General features: G+C 48.3%; 1 protein-coding gene across 1 annotated transcript; it reads left to right on the top strand.

Moving 5' to 3' along the window:
- Positions 1-285: 285 nt before the first annotated feature.
- Positions 286-22,989, top strand: sgpp1 (sphingosine-1-phosphate phosphatase 1). Its single transcript, XM_036542595.1, has 3 exons — positions 286-1,515; positions 9,428-9,517; positions 18,280-22,989. The coding sequence occupies exons 1-3, from the start codon at positions 634-636 to the stop codon at positions 18,829-18,831; spliced, it is 1,524 nt and encodes a 507-aa protein (XP_036398488.1). The 5' UTR covers positions 286-633; the 3' UTR covers positions 18,832-22,989.
- The last annotated feature ends 2,109 nt before the right edge of the window (positions 22,990-25,098 follow it).

The following is a 25,098-nucleotide window of genomic DNA, read 5'->3' on the forward strand; positions in this document are numbered from 1 at the left end:
TAATATAATATAATACATATTGTGCATTAAACAACTGGATTTAATTTATCAGCATACAGTATGCCGAAATATACAACTTCAAACGCCTGCTAAGTAACGGAAATGTAAATGTAAATGTAAATCACCTTCTGGCGGTAACTGGCTCGTTTACGGCGTTGCTCATTTTTTATTCGCGCAAGCGCAGTTAAAAGGACTCGCTGGCGGGCATCTGGTGCGTCAGGCATACGTGCGCGTTCCCGTCAGCTTGCCTCACAGTGAGCTGACAGTTACCGGATATTAGTGAAAGGAGTAGCGGAGTCTCTCCAAAGCAACGGAGCGCCAAGCATAGTCCTTGATTGAAGAAATGGAGTCATCGTGATTTCTGCTCTTTAGCACGCTTCATTGACATTTGTACCTGGAACGCGTTGGGAGATTTGTATTTTGTTTTTTCCCCTTCCTGCACGTGTTTGTTATATTTCCAGTGGAAACTTTGGCAGTAAGCTTAGCTAGCTAGTTGGCTATCTAGAGAGCCTGCAAGTCTCATATGCTCCCTTGGTACCAGTTAGCCTGAGAGCGTAGGTAACGTGTTATAGCTAGCTAAAATTCTTTATTTGGCTGAGACGTTGCTCGCGTAATTTTCTTTAATGTTTCAGCATGGGTTTAAGAAATATGGCAAATAATCTTCAAGCGAAAGTTGTGCAGCTCTGTCGGAATCTTCAAGATCCGCACCATGTAGCGAGGTTTCAGGAGATCTGCGGGGTGAGGGGGACATTTTCTGGGATTTCCAGTGAAAGAAGGGGAGAGCACGAAGGTCTGCACAACGGCGCCTGCATAAACCACTGCCAGGGCGAAAGCGAAAACTGTGACATTTACGGAGATGAGGGAAAGAGCAATGATGGTCTACGGCAGAGGAAAAACAACGTGACGGGAACCCGCGTGAAGGAGGACGGCTGTAGAAACGGCCTTCCGAACGGGGCAGCTCTGACTCTCGGAGCGGGGGAGACGGTGGGGAGCACCTTAAGCGCTTGCCTCTCTGGTGACAGCAATGTCGCTGAGGCGAGGGACACCTCGCTGCGAAACCCGAATAACGGTTGCGGCGGGGAGCGCATTCCAGATGCGGATGTGGACAGGCTGAATGAGGGGTCAAATTGCAGGAGCACGACGGTCAAGCCGCTGCGCAAGAACTCTCTGACCGGCGATGTCGGGCAGGAGTTTTTGATCAAGAACAAGTTTCTGTACTACCTGTTCACTTTCGGGACCGAGCTGGGCAACGAGCTCTTCTACATCACGTTCTTCCCCTTCTTCATGTGGAACGTGGACGCCTACGTTTGCCGGCGGCTGATCGTGGTGTGGGTGTGGGTCATGTACCTGGGTCAGTGCACCAAAGACGTCATCCGCTGGTCGAGGCCGGCCTCGCCGCCCGTGGTCAAGGTGGAGATGTTCTACAACTCCGAGTATAGCATGCCCTCAACGCACGCCATGTCGGGCACTGCTATCCCCTTTGAGTTATTCCTGCTCACTTACGGCCGATGGGAGGTAAAGTTATTGCATTTATTGTTATCCAAAGCAGCCGTCGTCACGTTCTGGCAATACATATACATACATCTGTAACGTACATTAGATGGTGATAGAATGAGTCTTCCTCAAACATAATTGTTATGCTTCTTATTAAACATATTCAGTCATATGCATGCACGTTGGATGTTCACCGAAGAGTTTTGATACACCTGTTAGGTAGTAACTGCACAGATGATTAACATAAGCAGTGTTCAGAGCCAAACTGTTTAGTTGTACTTACACTGCTGTGTAGAATACTGTACTAGTAAGTTAAACACAAAGCAAGCAATACAAATGTCTAAACAGGGAGAGCAAAGCACTCTAATAACCTTGCCCTGACTCTCATCAGAAGTCAATAGCTGTCAACGATGGTACTTGCTTCGTTGCACTACCAGCACTTCAGCTGGGCTCCCTGTCAGTCTGTTGGGCTGCAGCGTTGGATAGCTTGCCTCTTCTCTCAGTCAAGGGGGCACAGTTCCCTACTGGAAGGTCTGAGTGTCATTCTGACACATTGGTAGAACATAAACACTGACTTGAAGTACAGAAAGTGGTCAGGATCACATTGACTTTAACCATCACTTAGACGGTGTGCAGGTGTCTGACAGAGAGGAAGGTGACTGTCAGGCTGTCAGACCCTTACAGAAGGGTTTACAGGTTGACATGGACTGAGTGCAAGAAACATGTGACCAGATCAGCATAAGCACCTGGTGTGCTTGGTGCACTTTAGTTGTGAAATACACAGAATGTTGTAAGAGTTGCTTTCCTTAGGGAAAACAACAGCCTGATACACAATGCATATCTTTATTGTGCAAAAGACAAATCCTGCTGACAGCAGACAGCTGAACAGCTAATCGGGGCTGAAGTAAAGGGACAGAAATAAAATTGTGTACTCTGGGGTTGTTTAAACTGCAGAAGAGGCTCACTGAGTCTCTGCATTTCGGAAGGTAACTGACAAGCCCAACAGCCTTCTTCACTGATGCCTTCTTCACTACTTCTTACTCAGACAATCCACTTTCACCGGTTAGATTATGTATCTTTGTGGACAGTGACCACATACCTTTCTGCCGCATACCTTTCAGCCGAATACCATTCTTTTTCAACTACATGATAGAAGTTTCCAGCCAGATTAGGTCATAGCCTCTTTACATCTCCATCTTGGGTTTTCTGCTTCCAGCTACGTGACCCATGCTGACTTCCTGAAGTATGTACTTGACTAGTGTTACTTTAAATGGCTTGCCTAGCAGCATGGATGCTATAAATGAAGCCTTTGATAATGAACATAATGAATGTAACTGTGATGCACAGTCTTATTAGCCTGAGCCAAGGCAGATACGGTCTCGGCTATATTTGAAGCAAAACTGGAAGATCAGCTAACTTAAGGCAAGATTGTTAGGAATGATGGGCAGCATAGCTAATGCCCACATTTGGCTGAAGTGGCCAGACGACTGACTTTGTTGTAGCTAGAGAATGACAGAATGTCTACAGTAAAGGTACTTATTAAAGGTATTATGATATTCTATCTGTTTCTAATTACGAGCACATTCTCATTCATACTCACATACTCATTCATGTAACCAAAACATTACTTCAGCAACATTTGAACTTATCAAAGGCACTTGAAGTCTTTGATACATTCAAATAAGTAAGAATTCAGAAAGCCCCCTCTCTAAATTCTTAATTCTAACGCTTGAGGAACTTTGCAGGATGAGAGAAGTAGGACTTGATCACCTTTCTCAGATGGTGACTGGATGCTTAGCATCACTGCCTGAACCGGGGACCCCACAAGCTGAGATGTGTGTGGGTGGTGCAGCACGGTCACTGAGTCATTTCTTCCAAGTCTGTGAGTAAGAAAGCAATGAGGTGCCTGGAAACCACATTTACAGAAGTCCCCTTCTTTCTTTCTGGCCCCCTTGGGTGCTGGAAATTTTCTCATGAAGTAATTTGGAGGGAACTGTCGAAACATTGTTGTGAGTATGGGGGTGAGACCGTGGCAGAGTTTGGTATCTCTGTGCCTGCTCAGACATTAAGGAACAGCTATTTGGAGAACATGGAGAGCTCCAGGTTAGTTGTAGACTCCCAGGCCAGTGATCTACAGACACACAGAAAACAACCCAGCCTGTCTCCTCCTGCGGCTTTGTTCAGCTCTTCATGACTTCCTCCCTTACACTCTCACTCCTCTTGGTTTACCTTCTTCTTTGCACTCACTTTGACGGGGGTTGTTGTTGCCTTTCCCAGTCTCCCCCCGTCTCCCCCCTTCCTGTGCTGTTGCCCCGCTCTGGGTGGAGACTGCAGCAGTTGACTGTGCCTCTCAGGCATCTGGAATGTTGCAGCACTGACAGGCCTGTGCAGGACTTTGGGATGCGCAAGAGATTCTCCCCCCCCCCCCCCCCCACCTTTGTAACTGAACACAGATGTTTCTCCATCTCGGGGAGTCGCCAGTGGGAACGCGGCCAGAAGGGAGTGGGGCAGGCGATGCTTTCAGCGACCGTTGAAGGCAGATAGCTGATACCACAGCTATTGCCATTTCAGGTCACAGTTCAGCGTTTTGTTTGTTTAAATTGTGTTAGACGGTGTTTTCTTCCATTTTGCATGCGGTGAGCGTCTGACAGAAATCCGAGCAGAACGGATCTAAGAGAAAAGCACGAGGCAGAGCGCCACTTCCTCTAAGCCTGGTTTCTTATCTCCAGGATGAAGTGGGGGGGGGTTTCTGATCTCAGGGGCCGGCTCTCCTGCTCCCAGCTGAACAGCCCTTCCCCTGCTCCCAGCTGAACAGCCCTTCCCCTGCTCTGGGAGTCGGTACACTGCAGAGACGGCACTTAAAGCTCTGCTGGAAAGAGGTGCGATCATAATTATGGTAGGGTGACTGGAAGGTGGCCATTCCCTTTGTGTGTTTTTGGCGCAGTAGTGACATTATGGTCTTGAGAGCATGTACACAGTCAGAATGTGGAGGCTTTGAGCTGGCCTCAGCCTCCTCAGCGTACACTAAACTTGTATTAAACCCCCTGTTTTGATGTTGAATTGGAGATCCTGTGGCCCATGCTTTATGGTACTGTTTGGAGCAGGAGAGAAATGGACAGGGAGAAATGGTCACTCTAAACAGAAGCAATTCTATGGTGTTCTCCTATCTCTAACTGAACCACACTGTTACATCCACTGGGTTCAGTGTGACATTTTTCATAGTGTTGTTCTTCCATTTTTTAACTGGAATACAAATGTTAAATCCAATTAGTATGATGTAGTAGGATTGTCAGCTAGCAGCAGTTAACAGCCAAGTTTTAAGTCGTCAGTGCAAGAACTGGCAGGTTATATATTTGGGTGTACAGCTAAACTGACAGCAGCTTCTTTTCCTTCTTACTGAACCTCCTTGATTCAGGCGATCATTATGTCACACAAGACAGCTTAGATACTGATCATTTAATCGTTTACGTCAATGAATTGTGCTTTCGGGAATCCACTCAAAGCTGTGTTGGTGTTGGCGAACTCCAGCCGGATTTCCTGTAAGGTTGCGTCCCACTATTGTTGATCTTGCGTATCAGTGTTGGCCCGTTCCGCTAACTATCTAAGGAGTTCCAAGCGATTCTCCTCTAGGCTTCCCAGCAGGCATTTATATAGTCAGGGGACCTTCCAGAAGTTATGATAAGTATGATGGTGTTCCCACATGTAAGTCATCAGTACATCCACCAATCAGAGTCTTTAACAGTTCTCTTTCTTACATCAGAGAAATTTGAGCAATAGACAGAGCCAGAATGTATAATTGTGACCCTGTTCAAACAGATATGTTCTCACGCAGGATGTCAGTCGGGCAGTCTGATTGTCCTCTTCCTTAAACATTTAGACTTTTTTCGTTTGACACTGTCAAACAAAGACAGTTTTGAGCCAGTTACTCCATTTTCTGCTGGGCCTCTCTCCTAAAGTAATTAAACAACAGGGGCAACACTTGTGTCTCAGTGAGCTGAGTCCGTGGAGTCCGGGCCGCCACGGTGGATGTGCCAAACGGCCGTGAACGAGAGCAGCGCGGCCTCCCTGCCTCTGCCAGCATGGGTTTTTCAGCCACGGCTTCTGCTGTGGTGCTGTGGTAGCCCATCAAAGCGCGCACAGTGGTGTGACTGGTGGCCTGCAGATATAAAGTTTCACCGCAAGCTCATCTGCTCCCCCCTTCTTTTAGGCAGCGGTTCGCTCTCTGTGTTTGCTGTTGAAGTTTGTTGAAATTCAGCACCAGGATGCTAGCTGGAGTCCTGATGAGTCTGGACCGTTTCAGCTGATTTGTCAAGACGGGGGTGGGAGGGATGCCGGAAATGTGGACCAGATTTTCTGGTGCCTGTTCCTTCTATTTTATAGGGTTTGGGTCTGATTGATATTACACTTGCCTTTTTTTGATTTACTCTGGGTGCACACGCTACAGATCAGACTGCAGATCAGTAGTCATTGACTATCCCTGAGAAGTGAATTGCACTCTAGCTATTCAGTTGTCACTTTTGGAAAGCAAATGGCACCACTGGTAAGGACCATGGCATACACCAGAAAAGTGGTGTGCTGCAGTGGTTTGGAGTCATTAAGATGGGGACTACATTTACAGATGAATATTGATTGTGATGGCTGTACTGTGTGCCCTGCATTGTTGCTTATTTACTCACTCTGGCAAACAATGCAAGCGATGCCCTACCTCATTAAAATCTGATCGACTTTTTCCTTAATTCTCAGTGCCACCCCTCCTCTTGGCGCCGCGGTGGATCAGCCTCTCTGCTCTGCCGCGTTGCCTGGGGGTTTTGGTGAGATCATCGGCCCTGACACCCAGCCAGTTCTCGTCCTCACCCTGCCCTTGGGAGATGCGCGTTTTTTTCACCGCTGCTTTATAAAGCCGACCCTAACCCTGCGCGGAAACGCATTGGGCCGCAAACCGCAGGCTCGTGAAAGTTTGCCGGATTTTCTCGCGCCGCGACTTCAGTCGAGCACGCTAGCGCAGGAAGCCGGCCAGATGAGGGCCCTTGCTCGTAGCGTGCGTGTGTGTGTGTTTCCCTGCGTGAGCTCTCCGGCTGGTAGGAGGTGGGGATTTTGTGCAGAGCGCGACAGAATGGCAGTTTCCCAGCCTCCCCCCGTTGAGCGCAGACACGCAGGGTTCAGCAGGCTGCCATGTGCTCGTTAGTGGCCCAGCTTTGTTCTAATCCATCCAGTCGTCACCTTCTCTCTCTGTTTTTTTCCCCCTAGCCATGTTGACCCCACTCAGATTTGGGCCACTGTGTCTGGGACTGGCTCAAGGTGCAGACATCGAATATACTGGATTAGGACACTCAGTTGTGAGATCATCTTAGAAATAGGACTGCAATCAACACTGTATGTTCAGCGAAGCTAGTACTTCCTCCAATGTTTTAATGACAGCTGGATCCAAGGTTTATTCTTCCTGGTTAATCTCAGTGCTGCTAGGCCCAGTGTGCTGCTGTGGAGCATAGGTGAATGAAGTCATTAGTTCCTGAGAATCAGATGGGGGTCATTGCTTCCCAGGAGATGGGAGCAGGAGGGGTGGTGGTGGGAGGGCCTACTAAAAAGGCACTGGAGCTACACTCCAAACATGGCAACCATAGCGAGGAGGAGGAACAAAAGGCTTTTAGGTGGTGTGCAAACATCAGCAGTCCTGGCTCTTTGCCTCCCTCTCTCACTCGATACGTCTGATCAAAACGAGATAAGTGCCAGGGTGTGTGGGATTATGAATCCGTGTCTCTGTTTGTAGTGGAAATGTACTTTGGTCCAGTGGGCCTGCTTTTCAGGTTTTACATAGCCGGGCAGAATGCAGCAGGGCCTCCTCCGCACACACAGCCCCCGGGATGCCAGAGATTCGGGAGAGTGTGTGTTCTGAGCAGTAGCATATTGTGTTACACTGTGCCTAGAACACAAGGAGACAATGAGGGTGTGAGACTCTCATCTGGGACCCTCCACTGGCTTCTCCCAGCAAGGATGTTCAGGGCTCTAGCTAAGCTATTCAGAAGTGTGAGCCTGGCCTAAATGATTTAGGAGAGTGAGCCTGGCCTAAATGATTCAGGAGTGTGCCTCTGGCCTAAATGATTCAGGAGTGAGCACCTGGTCTTATCAATTCAGGAGTGTGCCTCTGGCCTAAATGATTCAGGAGTGTGCCTCTGGCCTAAATGATTCAGGAGTGTGCCTCTGGCCTAAATGATTCAGGAGTGTGCCTCTGGCCTAAATGATTCAGGAGTGTGCCTCTGGCCTAAATGATTGAAGAGTGTGCCTCTGGCCTAAATGATTCAGCATTGTGAGCCTGGCTTACCCAATTTAGGAGCGTACGCCTGGCCTAACTGATTCAGGAGAGGGTATATTCTGTGGAACAGCCAGTCTCCCTGGAGACTCCCCACCCCCCCATACACTGCCCCCAGGCCTCACTACGGGAGAGATCCATGCCCTTGGCTTTGATTGGAGGTCAACGCTGATGGCTTTGATTGAAGGATGATTGTGGCTTGGACGCCAGTGTGGATGGCTGTGGTAAGGTCAGTGCATTGTTTCCTGACAGATGGTGTACATTGTACATCAGTCTGAGAGTTCCTGGAACTCATATACTCGTATAATAGTTTAACTAAGTGTTACTATGTGCATGTGGATAGCGGAGATTGTACTACCATGTGCTAAGTAAGCTCGCAGTGGTTTCAGCCTGCAGAATGTCACATTTTTATGAGTTGCTGACACAAAAGAAGAAGAAAAAGGAATTTGCTATTTACAATCTGTAGGGGAAGTGAAATCGCCATAGGAACGATAGTTTTTGCATTCTTGTGAAATCTCAGGCAGATCAGTGCAGGTCGGTCAGTGGAGGTTAGTGCGGATGGCTGTGATTGGCAGTCCATACCGATGGCTGTGATTGGAGATCAGTGCGAATGGCTGTGATTGGCCGTCAGTGCCGATGGTTGTGATTGGAGGCCAGTGGGGATGGCTGGCTGAGGAGGTCAGTGTAAATGGGTTGCCCTTAATTTTCACCCAGGGCACAGTGCTGGAAAAAGCTGAGTAAACATGACCTATGTCTGCATGACGTTATTTCTCTGTAATAGTGTTGCAATAGTGTGTGTGTGTGTGTGTGTGTGTGTGTGTGTGTGTGTGTGTGTGTGTGTGTGTGTGACTGGCAATTTGTCACACACCTGTGTTTGTGGGCGTGTGAGAGAGAGAGTAACAGACTGTGATTTGCCAAGCAGCTTTGAAGGTCTTTTTCCATTTGCACATGAGTTTATTACTTTATCACTGATTATGATTTCACTTGACATAGAATTACAATGACCTTTACTGACTAGATGTTGCTTATGTGGTGTTTAATGATTAAACAGAATTGTTTTCATGAAGCAAAACAGTTTATTCAAAGTAGTGATTTCAGCCAGTGTAAAGAGGTGCCAATATAGAGAAGCAAAATGGACTTTGGTCTGAACTGTAGCCCAGGATTTAAGAAACGCACAAATCACAAATATGAGCAGCTTGCCAAGCAAACTGTCAAACCCTGGTATTATTTTGCACAGCCTTACTGTTTTACATGTTAAGCATTCAGCTTCGAGTGGAGAAAGTCTGTATCAAGACCATCTGAAAAAACAACATGGCAGTAAAATGGCAGTGAACAAAACTCTTAACTTTCAGTCTAAAAGTGTATAAAAATAATTGAAATATGTGACCTCAACGACAATACAGAAACCAGAACTTCAGTATAGCTCAGTTGTTTATTAGCTGCTGGCAGCAGATGACTGATCGGCCCTGTGAATATATTGGATGCACGTGTGGGTAGTAAAAAACAGATGAAGCAATGGTCTGAGGTATACATAATTTACCAGCAGCTGCACTGAAGTAATGTGTTCCCCTCCGTCCCTCTCTCCGTCTCTCTCCTCTCCTCCCCCACCCCCCTCTCTCCCCACAGTACCCGTTCGTGTTGGGCCTGGTGCTGGCCTTCAGCTGGTGCGTCCTGGTCTGCATGAGCCGGATCTACATGGGCATGCACTCCATCCTGGTGAGTGTGCATTGCGTCTTTGCCTCATCTGTCTGTCCGGCTGTCGAGGACACAGCTGAAGACGCAGCTCTTCCACAATCACCCGAACGCCTGAAACACTTCCACCTAAAGCAATTTCTTATATCTTAATCTTCGTTTTCCTTATTAAAAAAAATTCAAATCTATGGTTTCGTGCTCCTTAATCTCTGCCAGCTAGCTTGTACCGTGTCTGGCCAACTGTTGGTCATGCAGTGCTTCTAATATTGTTGACTTCTTATATGGCTTTTTGGTTGTGCTGTACTCTGCCTCACTTGTAAGTCGCTTTGGATAAAAGCGTCTGCCAAATGAATAAATGTAAATGTGATGTAAACGTCAGAGGGAACCAGTAGCAGTGAGCTCAGTTAGAGACTGGAAGGAGGAGAGAGCACTGAAACCCCCCCGTCCCTACCCCCCATGCTGTCTCAAATATCCATCCCTCACGAAGAGCAGTGCAGGGGTTCTGATTGTCCATCGCTGGGTAGAATTACAGAGCTGAATTAAGGCAGATATCAGTTTTCGCCGGTCTGCAGCAGCGTGTTTAAAATGTGGGTGGGAGTGCGGCCGGTCGGAGGCCGCAGGGGCCGGCAGGAGGAAGGGCTTCATCACTCTCCACTTAACCAGAGGATTAGAGGCAATTCAGACAGGCCCTAATCAGATGGAGCTGCAGCCATGCAGCCTGGGAGGGCTGGATTAGGGCCCTCTGTCTGAGACTGAGTGCTGGCTGTGGAGCAGCAACAGTATGCTGTTCATCAGAGGGTGTGACACGGCCACTGTTTCAGTCCTGTGCAAAAGCATGGAGCTGCCACGTACATAAGCAGGGAAACGGAAGCTCTGGAAGCTCCTACAGACCTCTAAGGCCATTTCAAAAATAACATTTCCATGCCTGGAAACGTAATTGCCAATGATTAACGGGCAAAAATATGTCATAGGTAAATACATATTATATGTAACAGGCATTTTTGCAGAATTCTGTAGCCTTTAATCCAGGCTTTGATGCTGTTAACAGGATTATATAACCTTGAAATGTGTTTAGACATTTTGGGAAAGTGTAGCAATCCGTGACTCATAGCCCTGTAACTGCAGCGGAACATCTTCTCCTTCAAGCGCAACCCGAACACGGCTTCACGCTGTCCTCAGAGTGTACACAGGAGAGACACATACACACAGCCACTGCGCTGAGGTCCCGGCACCCCCCCCCCCCCCTGCAGACCACCGACAGGAAGCTGAACATTAGGCTAGCCTCATCTCTGTAGGAGTCTAGGGTAGGAGTGGAAGGATAAAGAGAACAGGGAAGAGAAAAGTTTAGCTTCCCTCTCAGGCTCAGACTTGTACCTCCCTGTAGAATAAGTACTGTCTGTGTTTCCTGGCTGTCTCTGCCCTGGATTATGAGATCTTTCCTCTGCTAAACTCACGTTACCAGCCCTGACTTGCCCCCCTCTATTTAAACACCTCAACTGTGTAAATTATCTGGTAAACAGTGTCATCTCTGCATGTACTGAAACCATCTCACACTTAGGGTTGTTAGTTATAAGCACCAGTTGAGATCCTGAGGCAGAGTTGCCCGTCGCCTTACGGAGGACAGGGCAGACCATTTTGCATGTCCAGAAGACAAACTGCTTTGCATTAGTGACCGTTAATGGAGGCTGTCCCAGTCAGCCTGCTCCTTAAAAGGCAGCATATTGAAGAGAAATATTCCAGTCGAGAGTGGCCTGTGATCATGACAGAGATGAACTGCTGTTGAGGGGGTTGAGGGGGTTGAGGGGGATTTGGGGTGGGGCGGGGGGTAGCTCTGGCAGTGGCTGTGTTTCTCCCTGCAGACATTAGAAAGCGCTTGCCAGCACAATAAAGTTCAGTCGGCTTGTTCCTTGCAAGGAAGCCAACACTGTCATCATTTGTTAGACAGGGTGTTTCTGTCTCTCTGAAGTAAACAGCTCAGCAGAATGCTCCCTGCATTCTTGTTCTAATGCAAAGAAACAAGGCTCATGGGGCTGGCCACCTCACACAACATTGATGGTCTTGTTCCCTTTATTCCTTTTTTTGTGATTCTTTGGAAAGCGTGTGTCCCTGCGCACACAGCTCCTGGCCCTCTCGCTGCCACAGAGGAGAAAATAGAAGTTCTGAATAAATGCCTGCTTGGCAGGTCGTCTCTTCACTGCATTCAGCTCCGTCCAGATGAGGGGTGTTCCTTCAGCGCGGGGCGTCTTCTTGGTTCCCATCTGTGCGGAGTAACTTATATTTAATTAGACAGTGTGTCAGCCGGGTTTCAGAGCTGCGAGGGTGGAGTGCTCTCTCTCCTCTTCCATTCGGTCTGTTAGTGTCATTTCAGATGACCTCATTAGTCACATGTTAGTGTGCAGATGAGTGTCTGCAGTCTGGGAGGCCTTGGCTGCGCTGTGACCTGCGTCGCGTCCCAGGCTAGCAGCGAGACGCAGCCGTGCGCAGAGCACCGATTGGCATTACCGCTGATCCCCGGGCCGTGTTGAATCAGCACTGCCCGCAGCCCTGCTGAAAGCAGCCCGGCGCACTCGCCGCCTCCTAGCCTCTCTGTGCTGGGTGCCCTCCAGACTCCCCCCTGATCCTGCTATTGACTGTCCCTAAAGCCGCGGGCTGGAACGCGCTGACCGTGCCGCCGCCGCCTTATCTGCCCGCGTCTGCGTTTGTTCGCGCTAAGCCCCGAAAATCACACCACATACACTGCCCCCCCCCCCCCCCCCCCTCACTCGCGGACCCGAGGGGTCCCGGCCCGCATGTGCGAACGGAGCACCCTCAGCTGAAACATCAGCACCATCCTCCACCCCTCCACAGGACAGATGGGGGGGGGGTGTACACTCTTGCTGGAGAGCTCTGCCAGGCTGGGTCATCTGCTGGAGAAATGAGCCGCTCTGGCATGGCTGTGTACAGCAGGAGCTGCAGATGAGAATGAGAGAGGAGAGGCCAGGCAAACTTAACCCTCTCACTGCTGCCGGTCTGTGTTGTTTATGCCACTGTTTCACTGGGGAGAGCTTTAGGTGAGAGCTCATGAAATTGATAGGGATTAACCCTTTCATGCCTATGTGCTAAACAAGTGCACAGTTCCATGAATGTGGCAATTTTTTTTCTTAACGGGCACTTAAAAGAACGTTCCATTTGCCTGTAAAGAAATGTATTTCCTTAGTTATGTCTGTTCTTAACACAAATTACCTTTGAAACAGCAAATTTCAAGTATTAGTAGCTAGCTACTAACCATCAAACTGCTTTAGAAACCAAGACAGACAAACACACAAGTTCACAGACAAGTCCTACATGCACATTCGCCTCAGTACACTGCTTTTACACTTTTCAAGGATCTGAAAGTTTGCTGTGATTGGGGGATGGCCGCCTAAACCATCACCAATGTGAAGCAGCTACTTCGGCAGTGCACGGCAGCTGTTTTGTGCCAGCACCACACAATGCTTACCGCTCATCAGCCAGGGTGGTTGGAGGAATATGTTTAGTCAAGCAAAGTGGGCGTGATTAGATGGCTAGATCAAAAGAGTTATATTGGGAATTTAGCCAGGGCAACAAGGAACTCCCTGCTCTTTGCAATAAAGCTGTGGGGTTTTTAATGTCCGCGGTTAGGACCTTGGTTTAATTTGCAATCCAAAAGATGGCAGCAAGGAATATGGAAAGACCTAGCCATTGACCTTGGCACCTTTCACATATGTGGAAGTGCATGTGTTCTTGTGTTAATGTGGAACTTCATCTCATAGCTGTTGACTGCACACACTGACAGCTTCTCTGTGCCTCTCAAACATAGATCAGTGTCCCCTGTAACTGCTGCCAGTCACACCTCATGGCTTTTTAACGAGAGCACCACCGGGTCCTCCCATGTGTCTGTCTGCGCTTTGCTCTTCAGTGTGGCGAATTCTGCTAGGCCTCAGCTTTACCAGCACCCCCACACCACCCAGCATCTCCGCATCTCCCTTACCTCCCTTATCTCCTCCACCCCCCTGCGATGGCAGATATCGAGCCGCTCATTTCCTGCTAATAAGCACTTAATGGCAGGTCTAATGGCACGTAATGCTGTTTGTGGGGGAGCAGGAAGGAGGAGAGCCCCTCTGCGCCTCAGCTCGAGGGCTCGGCTCCCCCCACGGCCTTCTGCTTACATCCAGAGGGCTCTTTCTGCTCAGTCAGGGAAACAGCAGTGCTGCTCTCCTGTTTCTTTTTGATGGTTGTGAAAGTTGATTACCATTCGTCGCTAATGCATCCAGTCCAGGGTCAGGCAACATCTTTATTGAAAGGCCGCTTCGTGTTCGTCTCGTTCTGTGTTCTTAGCAGTTTAGTATTTCATGCTCAGAAAATTACGCTACTTCTGTTTTTCAAGTAATGTGATCCTGTAGATTTTCCAGGTCTCTCCTGATCATTGAAAACCATGAGCATGTCGTCATTCAAGCTGATTATGCATCCTGTTATGTAATTAAGCATTATAACTTCAGCCCTTTGGGACAAGGGATGCATCTTATGTTTAATCATTAAGTGCCCAGATTTGGAAGTGATAAACGACCACGTGGTATTGCATTGGCACGGTAATAAGGATATAAATCATCTTCAGCTAATCATCTTTCTTAATCTTTTAAACCTTGTTACTATACCTTTGAACCGTGGTGATAATGTGGCTGGTTTCAACACTGCCTTTTGTACAGAGTTTAGTGTGGTTTGCGCGGACTGTCCCAAAAAGGCTTACTGTAGGCTTGCACAGCAGTGATCCTCTTCTGGGTGGCCTTGTCAGAATAGTGTGAAATGGCCTGGCACAGAGGATTCAGGAGTGCTGGTGGGTTCGAACAAAGATTAGGGTAGGGATGAGGAGGAAGGGAGCTGAGGAATGGAGGACAGTGGAAGACTGAGGATAAACTGCAGGACAAGAAATGGGCAGCGTAGGCCTATAATTGCATGCATCTATGTAAAGTATGAGGCTCATTGCAGTCATTTCTTGAGCACTCCCTTTGAAGTACAAAGACTGCCTCCCTGTAATGCTGTCTCAGGGACAGGGGACAGGGACAAGTTTACTCTTGCCTTTTAAAATGCTAAATGCGGCGTAAAACGTGAGAGCTCCTTCCTCACCCTCCGGAGTGGTGGCCTGACTTAGGAATGCCTCACGGCGTAGAGTTCAAAGGGCCCCTCGCGAAGCCTCTAAGCCGAACATGTGATGTTACGGGGGGTGTGCTCACGCCGCCTCGCTGTGCTCAGCCACGGAGAGACGCTCGGCCCTCCCGGTTAATGAATAAAAGATCTGGGTGCGATGTGATCTGAGCGGCGTGTCAGCGCGGCCAGCAGCCCCCGGAGCGTGTTACCACATCACCGTCAGGGATGCGGTTTGCCTGTGTTCCTAACGCACACACATACAGCCCACCTGGACTATCTACCCTGACCCGGTCACGGGGGTTTGGAGAGCCGCCTTGTGCGTGTCCAAAGTCTGGCTTTGAAGAAGATGTGGAGGCTGGTGAGGTTCGGGGTCAGAGGTCACTGGGTGAACGGAGTGGGCTGTGATGTCCTCGGTCCCACACAGCTCTTGCTGTTCATCCGTTTGCTCACATGCACACATTACATGAGTGACTGCCCTCTCCTGTCTACAACAAACAGACCTTGCCCTCAGTCAGACGGCTATGCTAACGCAAGGAGACTGCGTGACTAATGCAAGGCTACATTTTAAACAGTATGGACACACTGGGCACGCTTGTTTTTGCTCTCTTTGGTGGTTGACAGTGTCATCACAGATGGGAATAAGGACCATTGGTGATGTTACAGAGCACTCAAGTGCCATGTGGCATCTTAATTGCTGAACATGTTGCTGATATGCACAGATGGTATAAGGAAATGGAATGACGTCTAGTGCACAGCCTTAATTACTATTCAAATACATGTCCTGGTCACGCACATAAGTTAGCGTTCATTAGCATGCTAAGCACTGCTAATAATGGGCTTCACTAACTGCTTCTAGCAGCTGGGCTAAAGTGGAACTCATTTTTACTCATTGTGAACGTGGCCTTTGTGTGGAAAGTGACAAACACACAGAAGTGGTGGTCTGTGTGTGGAGAGTGTGTGTTGTGTGTCTTCTGTGGAATGTCACACTCAACAGTAGAACCCGAATCCAAGACTCACGCACTAGTACAAAGGCAGACGGGGAAAACTACACTAACGAGGTGAACGGATTCAAAAATGTCTCGCTGCATAATGAATCCCGGCTCATCCTACTACAAGACAGTGTTCTGTCTGCTAGCCGTGTGCCTGTGTGTCGGTTGCTCCTGATGTGTCAGCATGCTTAATTTTTGATGAACTCGACGCACCTCAGCAGCTTGGTTTACGTCTCTGGTTGGCGAGGAAAACAGACTGCAGGACTGAGCTGAAAGCAGTGATGCATGTGGCCCCACAGCTCCGTCTCATTAAAAGTAATGGACCTCTACACCAGATCCGGCACTGCACTGCCAACGCTGGGCGGTAAGGATGCTGCTCTGACACCTCCACAGGGTAAAGGGCCACCGAAAAGCCTGCTTGTTTCTCATCTATACAAGACAGAGTGAGTGATGATGCACTTGCTGAATACTTGTTGATGTATGAATGAACCTACAGTGGTACTGTCAAAAGAAAAACATTCTTTTTTTAGTTTGCAGATAAATCAGCATTTTGAAGCATAAAATAAATCTGCTGCAGCGTTTTACAGCACAGCATATTAAAGCGGTTATGAGGCTGACTCTCTGAGAGGCTATCGTCTGCGCTGCTTCAATAACACTTCCCTGAGGGGATAAAGCATGGTGTGGTTTACATTGTTCAGGGGGCCCTCGGTGCTGCACTAACTCTGCTTTCACAGCAACTGCACCTTTCCATCGCAGGCCGTGCACCCGGGGCCTGTCAAAGCAGAGCCATTCATTACGGGCTGATTGAATCCAGCCGCGACAAGTGTTGCTGGGAGGAGGCGTTATTTATAGGAGCTGTGAAAGCCGCCACGGCCTACCTCGCCTTTGTGAAATGGACTTCTGACAAAGGCCTGCAATGGCGGGGGGTTGATATGTGGCTCCCTGACGTCATCGCTTGTCCCGGTGTCATCGGCATCATCCTGTGTGTTGAGAGCAGGGAGAGGAGGCGGGGGCCCGGCGCCGGAGGGGGAGGGGGGCTGATGCCCCAGGGAGAGTCGCGCTGCTTTTGACATGGAAATCCTCCCCGCTCTCAAACCCAGGCCCCCCCCGTCCGGGGGAGAGGGTGGAGAGAGGCACCCTGTCCTGTAGCCGCAGCGTCCGCATCAGATCCTGTTTTTCACTTCCCCACTGCTGCTCGGTTTCCCCGCACTTTGTCATTTCACCGCTTCCTGTATTGTGAAAAGGAGTGTGTGCCTCACACCCAGGCCCCTGGCCTGTTAACCCTCGAGAGAGTGCTGCTATCCGCTGCTCTCAGGGGTTTATTCAGTTAGAAGATGGTAATGTGTAATGAGAAAATCTGCACACTCTCAGGCGCTGATAGCCTTAGACGAAGTACAGAGACGTGCTCTAGTGAGAAGTGGTCCTCCAGAAATGTTCTGAGATTGCAGCACACCCCCACACAAGGCCTTCAGTGGGAGTCATCATTAGTGTTAGCAGATGGGGCGGGTGTAGCAGACCCCTGCCCTAGTGGAGAGCCCCCCCCCACGTGCCTCTCTCGTACCACAGCTGCAGGGCACCTCTCCCAGCCATGCGGTTCGCGGCGGTCATCTTGTTCAGGATGTGCATGGCAGTGGTTGTGGGTTTGTTCCACTCGGTTACATACAAAGCAGTTCAGGGGTATAGGATGGAGAGACTCTGAGATTTTCACAGAACACCCCCAGACTGTTTTTAAGCAGAGAATTGATACCAGTGAGTAAACTCATGCTCATGAGTCATCCTCTTGCAGTTCTTCTAATTATCTGTCAAGCATATGATCACAGACTAGCAGCGAAGGCTAACAGTGAAGCAAATGGAAACAGTCTTATTCTTGTTAATTGCGTTACTGGATGCTGCTCATGCTTGCCTGAGTCCTTAAGCGCTGTTGCGGATAATGTTTTGCTGCGCTGTGGTCTCTGCTGGTTTGGTAATGAAGCGTGAACCTGTTGTCAGGCAGTCACCTGGGGACGGTAGCCTGTCTGTCATTGTTTAACCACACACACTCTTGCTTGTGTCACAAGGAGCATACATCAGAGAATGTGTAGCTGTGTCGCTGTACATTTGCATGGAGCTTCAGGCTCTGTGGAGTGTGAGTTGTGGGACTTGGCACACTTTTGACATACCATGCATTTCAGTCTGTTTTAAAAGCCCAGTAAAGATATGGATACACTTATGTTCTACTGTGCTGGAAGTCACTTCTCTCGTACCTCCTACCACCTCACTGAATGGAGAATTCAGTCAGTGCCGAAGGTAACGAAAGGTGAAACTTGGGGTAGCTGGTCAGGAACATGTTGTTCTGACTCGCTGAGTAGCTCGATATCAGCAGAGTGTTTATTCCCCAACACATGCTGCAGTGAGTCAGTGTGTTCTGTTTGCATGTGTATAAAAGAGATTTCTGTATAGGAAGGTCATTTGAAAATTGTCCGCGATTGTAGTGTTGGTTTGGATTTTGCTGCTGTAGCAAAGTTGGTCTGTCTGGAACCTTAGATTGTGTGTTTGTGTGTTTGTGTGTGGGGCTTCGTACCAAGTGAGACAGTGTGGAGGAGCATATCCAGAGAGATGGAAACTCCTGTCAGTTGAGGTTGGCCTGACACTGACCAGTGCTTGTCTCTTTTGCAGGATGTCATTGCCGGCTTCCTGTACAGCATCCTGATCCTGGTGGTGTTCCAGCCTGCGCTGGAGGTGATCGACAACTTCAACCTGACGTGCCGTTACGCGCCCCTAATCATCATCTCCCTGCACCTGGGCATGGGCCTCTTCTCCTTCACCCTGGACACCTGGAGCACGTCCCGCGGCGACACCGCCCAGATCCTGGGCTCGGGGGCGGGCATCGCCCTGGCCTCGCACCTCAACTACCAGCTGGGCCTGATGCCCGACCCGCCCCTGTCCCAGCTGCCCCTCTCCATGCCGCCCCTGAGCGCCGCCCTGGTGGCCTTGTCCCTGCTGCGCTTCTGCCTGGGCGTGGTGGCGCTGCTGGTGACGCGGGCGGCCATGAAGGCCCTGACCATCCCGCTGGTGTGCCGCCTCACGGGCATCCCCTGCGACGACGTGCGCAAGGCCCGCCAGCACATGGAGGTGGAGCTGCCCTACAGGTACATCGTCTACGGCGCCGTGGGCTTCAACACCGTCTACCTGGTCCCCCAGCTCTTCAGATGCCTGGGCCTGTCCTGACGAGCGCCTCCCCTGTCAACACCAAGCCGATAACTTATCGCAAAGGACCAGCTGCCTTTATTTGTGATTTTCATCATAATCTGTGTGCTTTATTGTTTGATTTATTGTCTGTTCTCTCCGTTTTTCAGTGGCTCAGATTTAAAAGCGATCAGATGTTTATTGATTTCGGTATGTCAAGTCCATTCTTCTCAGGCCGTCGGCCATTGTAACAGGACTGTGGTTGTGTAGCAGAGGTGGAACAGGGTTTAGAGGGTACTGTGACTGGGCTTCCACTGTTGAGTTTTGCCTTTTTGTGGTCAGATTGTCTGGCCCAGCCCCTTCCTCTCTTTCTTTCTGACTAGCTCTCTGTCGCTCTCTTTCTGCTGCTCTTAGTCTCTCCTACACACACATGCGCACACGAGCACGCGGATCTTGCAAAAACCACGGAACACAGAAGAGATGTTTTTTTTTTTTTTTTTTTTTTTCAATAACTCAATATTGTATTTGGTTTTTGCTTGCCCATTTCAAATAATTTCTTTTTGTACTTGAAAATCTATCCAGGAATCATACCCGATGTATGGTATAATTTCTGACTCTACTCTCACGGTTAGTATTCTTTTTCTCTGAAGGGCTCTTTGTCTGTATCTTTGTGATTTTTGCTACTCTTGATTAAGAGAGTAATTATTTGTTATGTTGAATGGATATATTCCAGTGCTGTGGACTGATAGGAAAGAAGCCATGGATGGGCACATAGAATTCATAGACATCCCTGATAGCTGTGGTTTCAGTGCAGAGGGAAGTCTCCTGGTTGTCTGAGCTGGGGATAGCAGACCTTATTTATCTTGTTCTTCCTGACCTGACCCTCAGTTACTATCAATATGCTGTGATCTGGGCTGGCTGCCCGGGGGCTTCCTGTTTCAGCTGAGGGTCGCCTGGACTGCACGCATCGCCTTCCTGTGGATTGAACCTCCTGCACTTTGGGATCGCGAGGGGCGAGGCAGCACTGGCCCCGCCCCTCCTGGAGGGTAAACGGGAGGCCAGTGTCGGAGAGATGGCCGGAGGGCTGAGGCTCCTGGGAGGTAGGGATGCAGCTCGCAGGGCAGGCTGGCGCCATCCCTCTCATGTCCGAGTGGCTGGTTGTCTTCGTAAGCCTTAGAAGAGCTTATCAGTCATGCCCTGCAGATGATACCGCCATCTATACCAGAGATGTTGAGCGCAAGGGAACGTCAAAGCAGGTCACGGTTCCACGCTCTCACATGGGAGACTGCTGTCCGAGCTGTGAATTCAGCGACAGGAGGTGTTTTACTACGTGCTGTGATTGGAGCAGCGTTGTCTCTTAAAATGTAGAGAGTAGCATGGCGTCCCTCCACTACCCCCTCTGCCCTCTCCTCCCTTCCTACCCGCTGGCCTCACTAGCCCAACCCCGGGCTGCATCCCTAACCAACGAGTGCGTGTGAGGCACAGCTAAATCTAGCTGGAGAAAGTAGTGTTAGTTCAGTATTCTCATATCGGTCTCTCTCCCCAAATGACCAAGGCAATCGCTGCTTTAGTACGGTACATAAATTATACATAAATATTTGTTATTGTTTGAAGTTTTTTTGTAAAATGTCCTCATACTTGTGAGAAAAGGAGCATGACAAAATGGGAGGAATACCACTTCACCACCAGCAGAAATGACTGGCTGGCTGGCTGATTTACAGCCTTCCACATGTGCCATTTTGTTGTACTGCTCCCAGAGTGCACTGCTTTCTTATCTTTTGCTTTGCTGCCTCCCCCAGGGCAGGAGGAGGAGCCTGGGGTCAGGTCAGCGCTCAGCAGTGATACGGCTCTGTGTATTTGTGTTTTTTAATTGTCTTTTCATCCTGTGTCCTTGTCCTGTGTGTGGGTGTGTTCCAGTCAGCTGGACGCAAAGGACTCAATGGTGTGACATGGTAGGGCCTGGATTCCAAAAATAACTAAACAAACCGAAAAAACAGGTTGCACTTGATTGGAGCTCATCTGAGGCAACCCATGGCTGTGACTGCCTCCTGCGTCTGGGATTGTGGCACTGTAGAGCTGCAACAATCACCTCCACACCCTTCAACAGGAAGGCCAGGTCAGGGATGGAGAAACAGGCTGCTGCTGCTCCTCTAACGGGGACCTGTATGCCCTAAACTCACTCTTAACTGCCCCCAAATTTGGACTCTCCTAATGAATATATTCAAACAAAGCGTAAATTTTTATGTGTGCAGCCATGAGGCATTCTGACATTTAAAAATTTGATTTAAAAAAAGTTAAAGATCTCAGAGATTTTTTACTCAGATGCCTTAAATGCTCCTTTTATTTCAGCTTCAGCTGATTTCCCCAAGGTGATATGGTCTCTCTCTCATTCCCTACTTCATTTTTCTTTACCAGCGTCAAGACAGCCAAAATGTTTTGGATTCCAGTCCCTACAAATCCTCAGTATTGTACTATGAGAAAGAAGAGGTTGTGTGTCCTTGCATGTATTTGTATGTATGTGTGTATGTATGTATGTATGTATGTGTGTATATGTGTTTTGTGATTATTTTAAAGCTTTTAGTTGTGTACTTGTATGTACAGTCAGTAGGTATAGGTGTTCCTTTAGTTCAGTATACTTTAGGTCAGAGACATACTGTAACCGTCCAGGGAGATGGTGAATTGAGCGTTGCGACTAAAGAATTAAAGACCAAAAAAAACCCTAGATTTTCAGGTTTGAACCGAGCTCCATTATTCTTATATACCCTTGTGCCTTTACTGTAACTCAAGTCTGTGCTCTGAAATGCTAAGTGAGTCCGGTGTGTTGGAGCAGCAAGGCTACAGTTGTCTTCTGTAATGAACTGTGGAATGTTAAGGAATTAGTACCAGTTTGGGTAGGTCCTTCATATAAAAACCTGTGTCTTTAATTTCATTCTGTAAAAATTGACCGATTTATTCTCTACATGCTGCACTGCAGATAATGCAGATTTTTTTATTTGTTTATTTGTTTATTTTAGCAGCATAAATTTAAAAAATATCTTGCATTTAATCTGTTGAAAAATGTCTGCCTTCAGTTCCTCGTTTCAGAGTTGGTGTTTGCTCCTCAATCGTTAACGTGTTAACCTGCATAAATAATTTGCACAAGAGATTTCACTCCTAAGGTGAAGGACAGGAGTCCTACTGATGTTGAAAGATGTTGAAAAATATTTTTCATCAGTTGAATATGGGTTTCTCTTTCCTCCATACTCATACAGGGAAGGAGCTGTGAGTAGTTTTAATCTGTGCAAATCTCACTCAGGCCTTTGTTACATCACTAACAGCTGCAGTTGCAGCTGTGGATTCGAATCGAGCAAAATGACTTGCCAGCTGTTTTTCTATTGAACTTAAGACTGTATTCAGGAAAGCTCAGTAATTTGCACATATTGCCTGAACAGCAGGCTTTGGTATGTCTCTGACCTCAGGGTGGGTTCGTTTAAGGTGTAAGGTCTTGTCCAGGTGAGCAGCGCTTCTGTAGTTCTCCACTAGGATGGTGACGTCTCTCCCAGACTGTCAGGTCCTGTCTGCTCACTGCACTGGGCTACTCTTGGGCCTGTGGATTGCAAACTAGTGCTTTTCATGTTAGCAACGTTGATACTGTGTACAAACGCACTACATGCTAGTGTCAACTGAGTGCAGGGCTAGTGTTTGAGGAGCAAGGTTTTGGAACTGTTGACTTTTGGCTCGCCTGCACTAACTAACTGTCAGAGCTCTTGTTTTCGCTTCAGTTCTACATTTGCTCCATTTTTGACCAAATAAATCTCAAGCCAATTCAACTAGTTTATGTGAAACTGGAAAACGTACATAACCCATAGTTTACAAATGACACCAAACTTGTATGCTCCAATCTATATCCCCTTCATGGTTGCCTTGGAAGAATTTGTAGCAAATACTATCCTGTCATTTTCCTAAATGTATAACAGTGTTTGTCTGGAAAGAGCTGTGGTAAGAATCAGCAACCCATGTGACACAGAGTACATGTGTGCCTGTGCGTGCGTCACATTGGTTTCCCTTTTTGAGAAATATTTGTATCATATGCATATGGGGACTCGTTTTTTCCTCCTCATATATAAGATTGCACAATAAGTTCATGAAGCAAACAAGTTTTTATCCCCCCCTGTGCATAAAGTACTATCCACTCCATTCATTGGTATTTTCTAATTTACATATGGCAAATAAAGAGATGAATTTGATCGTTTGTGTGAGTCACTGCTTCTGATGTTTTCAAGTTAGAAATGGAATGTTGCCTTTGATCTGGGTAAGAGCGTCTGCTAAATGACATAATGTAATGTAGTGTAATCTGGTGAGCCTGGAAAAGTGTTGGTTTGGCTTGTTTGTGTTGCCTGTCACCTTCTTCTCTGGCTATGTAACAGAGCTGCCTTCCTTGTTCCAGTCCTGAAAAGCGGAGCGCGCACCAGGTCACCAGATCCACCCGAGTCCCATGCTGTGTTGCTTTACAATGGCTGAATTATTAATATGGGCCCCAGCATGGGTGCTGAAGAACTGAGACCTCCGCTCTCTTCTGTCCACCTGCGAGTGCTTGTCCCTGACCTCACTGCATCCGCTATTAAACCTGAGCAGATGTAATGTGAAATGCTCCAGGCCGCACCCACAGCTGACCCAACGGCCTTCCTCCCTCCTCTCTGCTGTTTAGTTTTCTGGAAATTATCAGTTAGCTTGTACCTTAAAGAGACTCGTTGCAGAGTTTCCACTCTGGCCTGCCAAACTGCCAGACGGTACCAGGCAGATTCAAACACGCGCACACACACGCAAAAACAGATTTCAAGCTGGCTGTGGATGAAAGGTCTTTTTCCATTGTGTGTGTGTGTGTGTGTGTGTGTGTGTGTGTGTGTGTGTGTGTGTGTGTGTGTGTGTGTGTGTGTGTGTGTGTGTGTGTGTGTGTGTGTGTGTGTAGGTGTTGGTCAGCTGACATTCATGCTGTCCTCTTCGCTTGGTGAGTTCCCGGCCCTGGCAGACGCGTGTCACACGTGTCCGGCCACCTGTCACAAAGCAGAGCAGCCCAAACCACAGCAGGAGCGTCTGATGCTGTGTGCCGTTATGGGCGGCCCGGTGCCGATGCTGGTTGAGAATGGCTGGAGCCTGTGCTAAAGGCGATCGGACAGCCAGACCTCACCCTGACCTCCAGGCCCCACCTTCTTCTCATTGTATCCGAACAGACAGCTGCAGGAACGGCACTATGAACAGCTTCTGTTTGCTTTACAATGGCAGCCTTGTTGGCCCCCCCCCTCCCCATCTCCACGCACTTCCCACCAACTGGGAGTCCTGTACAAGATCCAGCTCCCTCCCCCCCAAATTTCATCACCCGACTCAGAAGTGGGATAGTAGAGTGCCCACCGGGAACGGCTATGGAGATAACACAGTATCAAAACAAAGGGGGGGCAGTGCATTTCTTTCGCTCTCTCAGTCAGCGGGAGACAAAGGCGCTTCTGTTCCTGTGGAAGAATGCTGTGTGCACGCCGCGCACCCCTGAAGGGATCGCGCAGAACACAGTCTCAGTCTCGCCTCTGCTACTCCCAAATTACACATTCTCCGTCTGGGAATTTATCATGTCGTTGGCTTCACTCATCACTGCGCTTTTATAACGCTTTTTAGGAATTCATTGCATATGAGGGGTTGAAGGGCTTAGGTGCACTTTTATCATTCTATTTGAAAGTGATCATTTCTGAATCTACATACAGGTTATATATTGGCAGGTTTGACCCTGACAAGGTTTGATCATGAAAGGAGCGCCACTTAGTGGTTAGTTAGAAAAGTACATCTTTTTAACCACTTCAACTCTGCATGAGCATAAGCCACAGCCTTTTCTAGAACTGCAAAAGTAGAGTAGATCAATACATTCAATCACTAAGGAAACAATTTACTTAACCTACAATAAAGGCATTATGTTAACAGGCTAAAATGATTTATCAGGTGCAGGGAAGAAACTGATTTGGGATTCTTTATTGAATATTTATCTGCAGGAATTACAGGAGATATCACTGAGTGGGTTCGAAGTTGGTTGTCTAATAGAAAGCAGACTGTAATTGTGGGAGGAATTGTATCAGAGCAGGGTCCTGTACGAAGTGGAGTCCCGCAGGGATCAGTGTTGGGGCCTTTGCTATTTCTTATATACATAAATGATCTTGATGCAGAAGTTAGTAGTAAAATAGTAAAATTTGCAGATGACACAAAACTAGGGGGTCTAGCCAACAGTATAGAATCAACTAAGGTAATACAGGAAGACCTAAACAGCATCCAAAAGTGGGCAGATACCTG

Source organism: Megalops cyprinoides, chromosome 12 (assembly GCF_013368585.1).
Source record: "Megalops cyprinoides isolate fMegCyp1 chromosome 12, fMegCyp1.pri, whole genome shotgun sequence".
In the NCBI taxonomy this organism is placed as follows: Eukaryota; Metazoa; Chordata; class Actinopteri; order Elopiformes; family Megalopidae; genus Megalops; species Megalops cyprinoides.

Bases quoted from the DNA above. Each gene is read 5' to 3' on its own strand.
- sgpp1 (XM_036542595.1), top strand. From the start codon at position 634: ATGGGTTTAAGAAATATGGCAAATAATCTTCAAGCGAAAGTTGTGCAG. The intron at 1,516-9,427 runs GTAAAGTTATTG...CTCTCCCCACAG, and splicing joins TCACTTACGGCCGATGGGAG to TACCCGTTCGTGTTGGGCCT. The intron at 9,518-18,279 runs GTGAGTGTGCAT...TCTCTTTTGCAG, and splicing joins TGGGCATGCACTCCATCCTG to GATGTCATTGCCGGCTTCCT.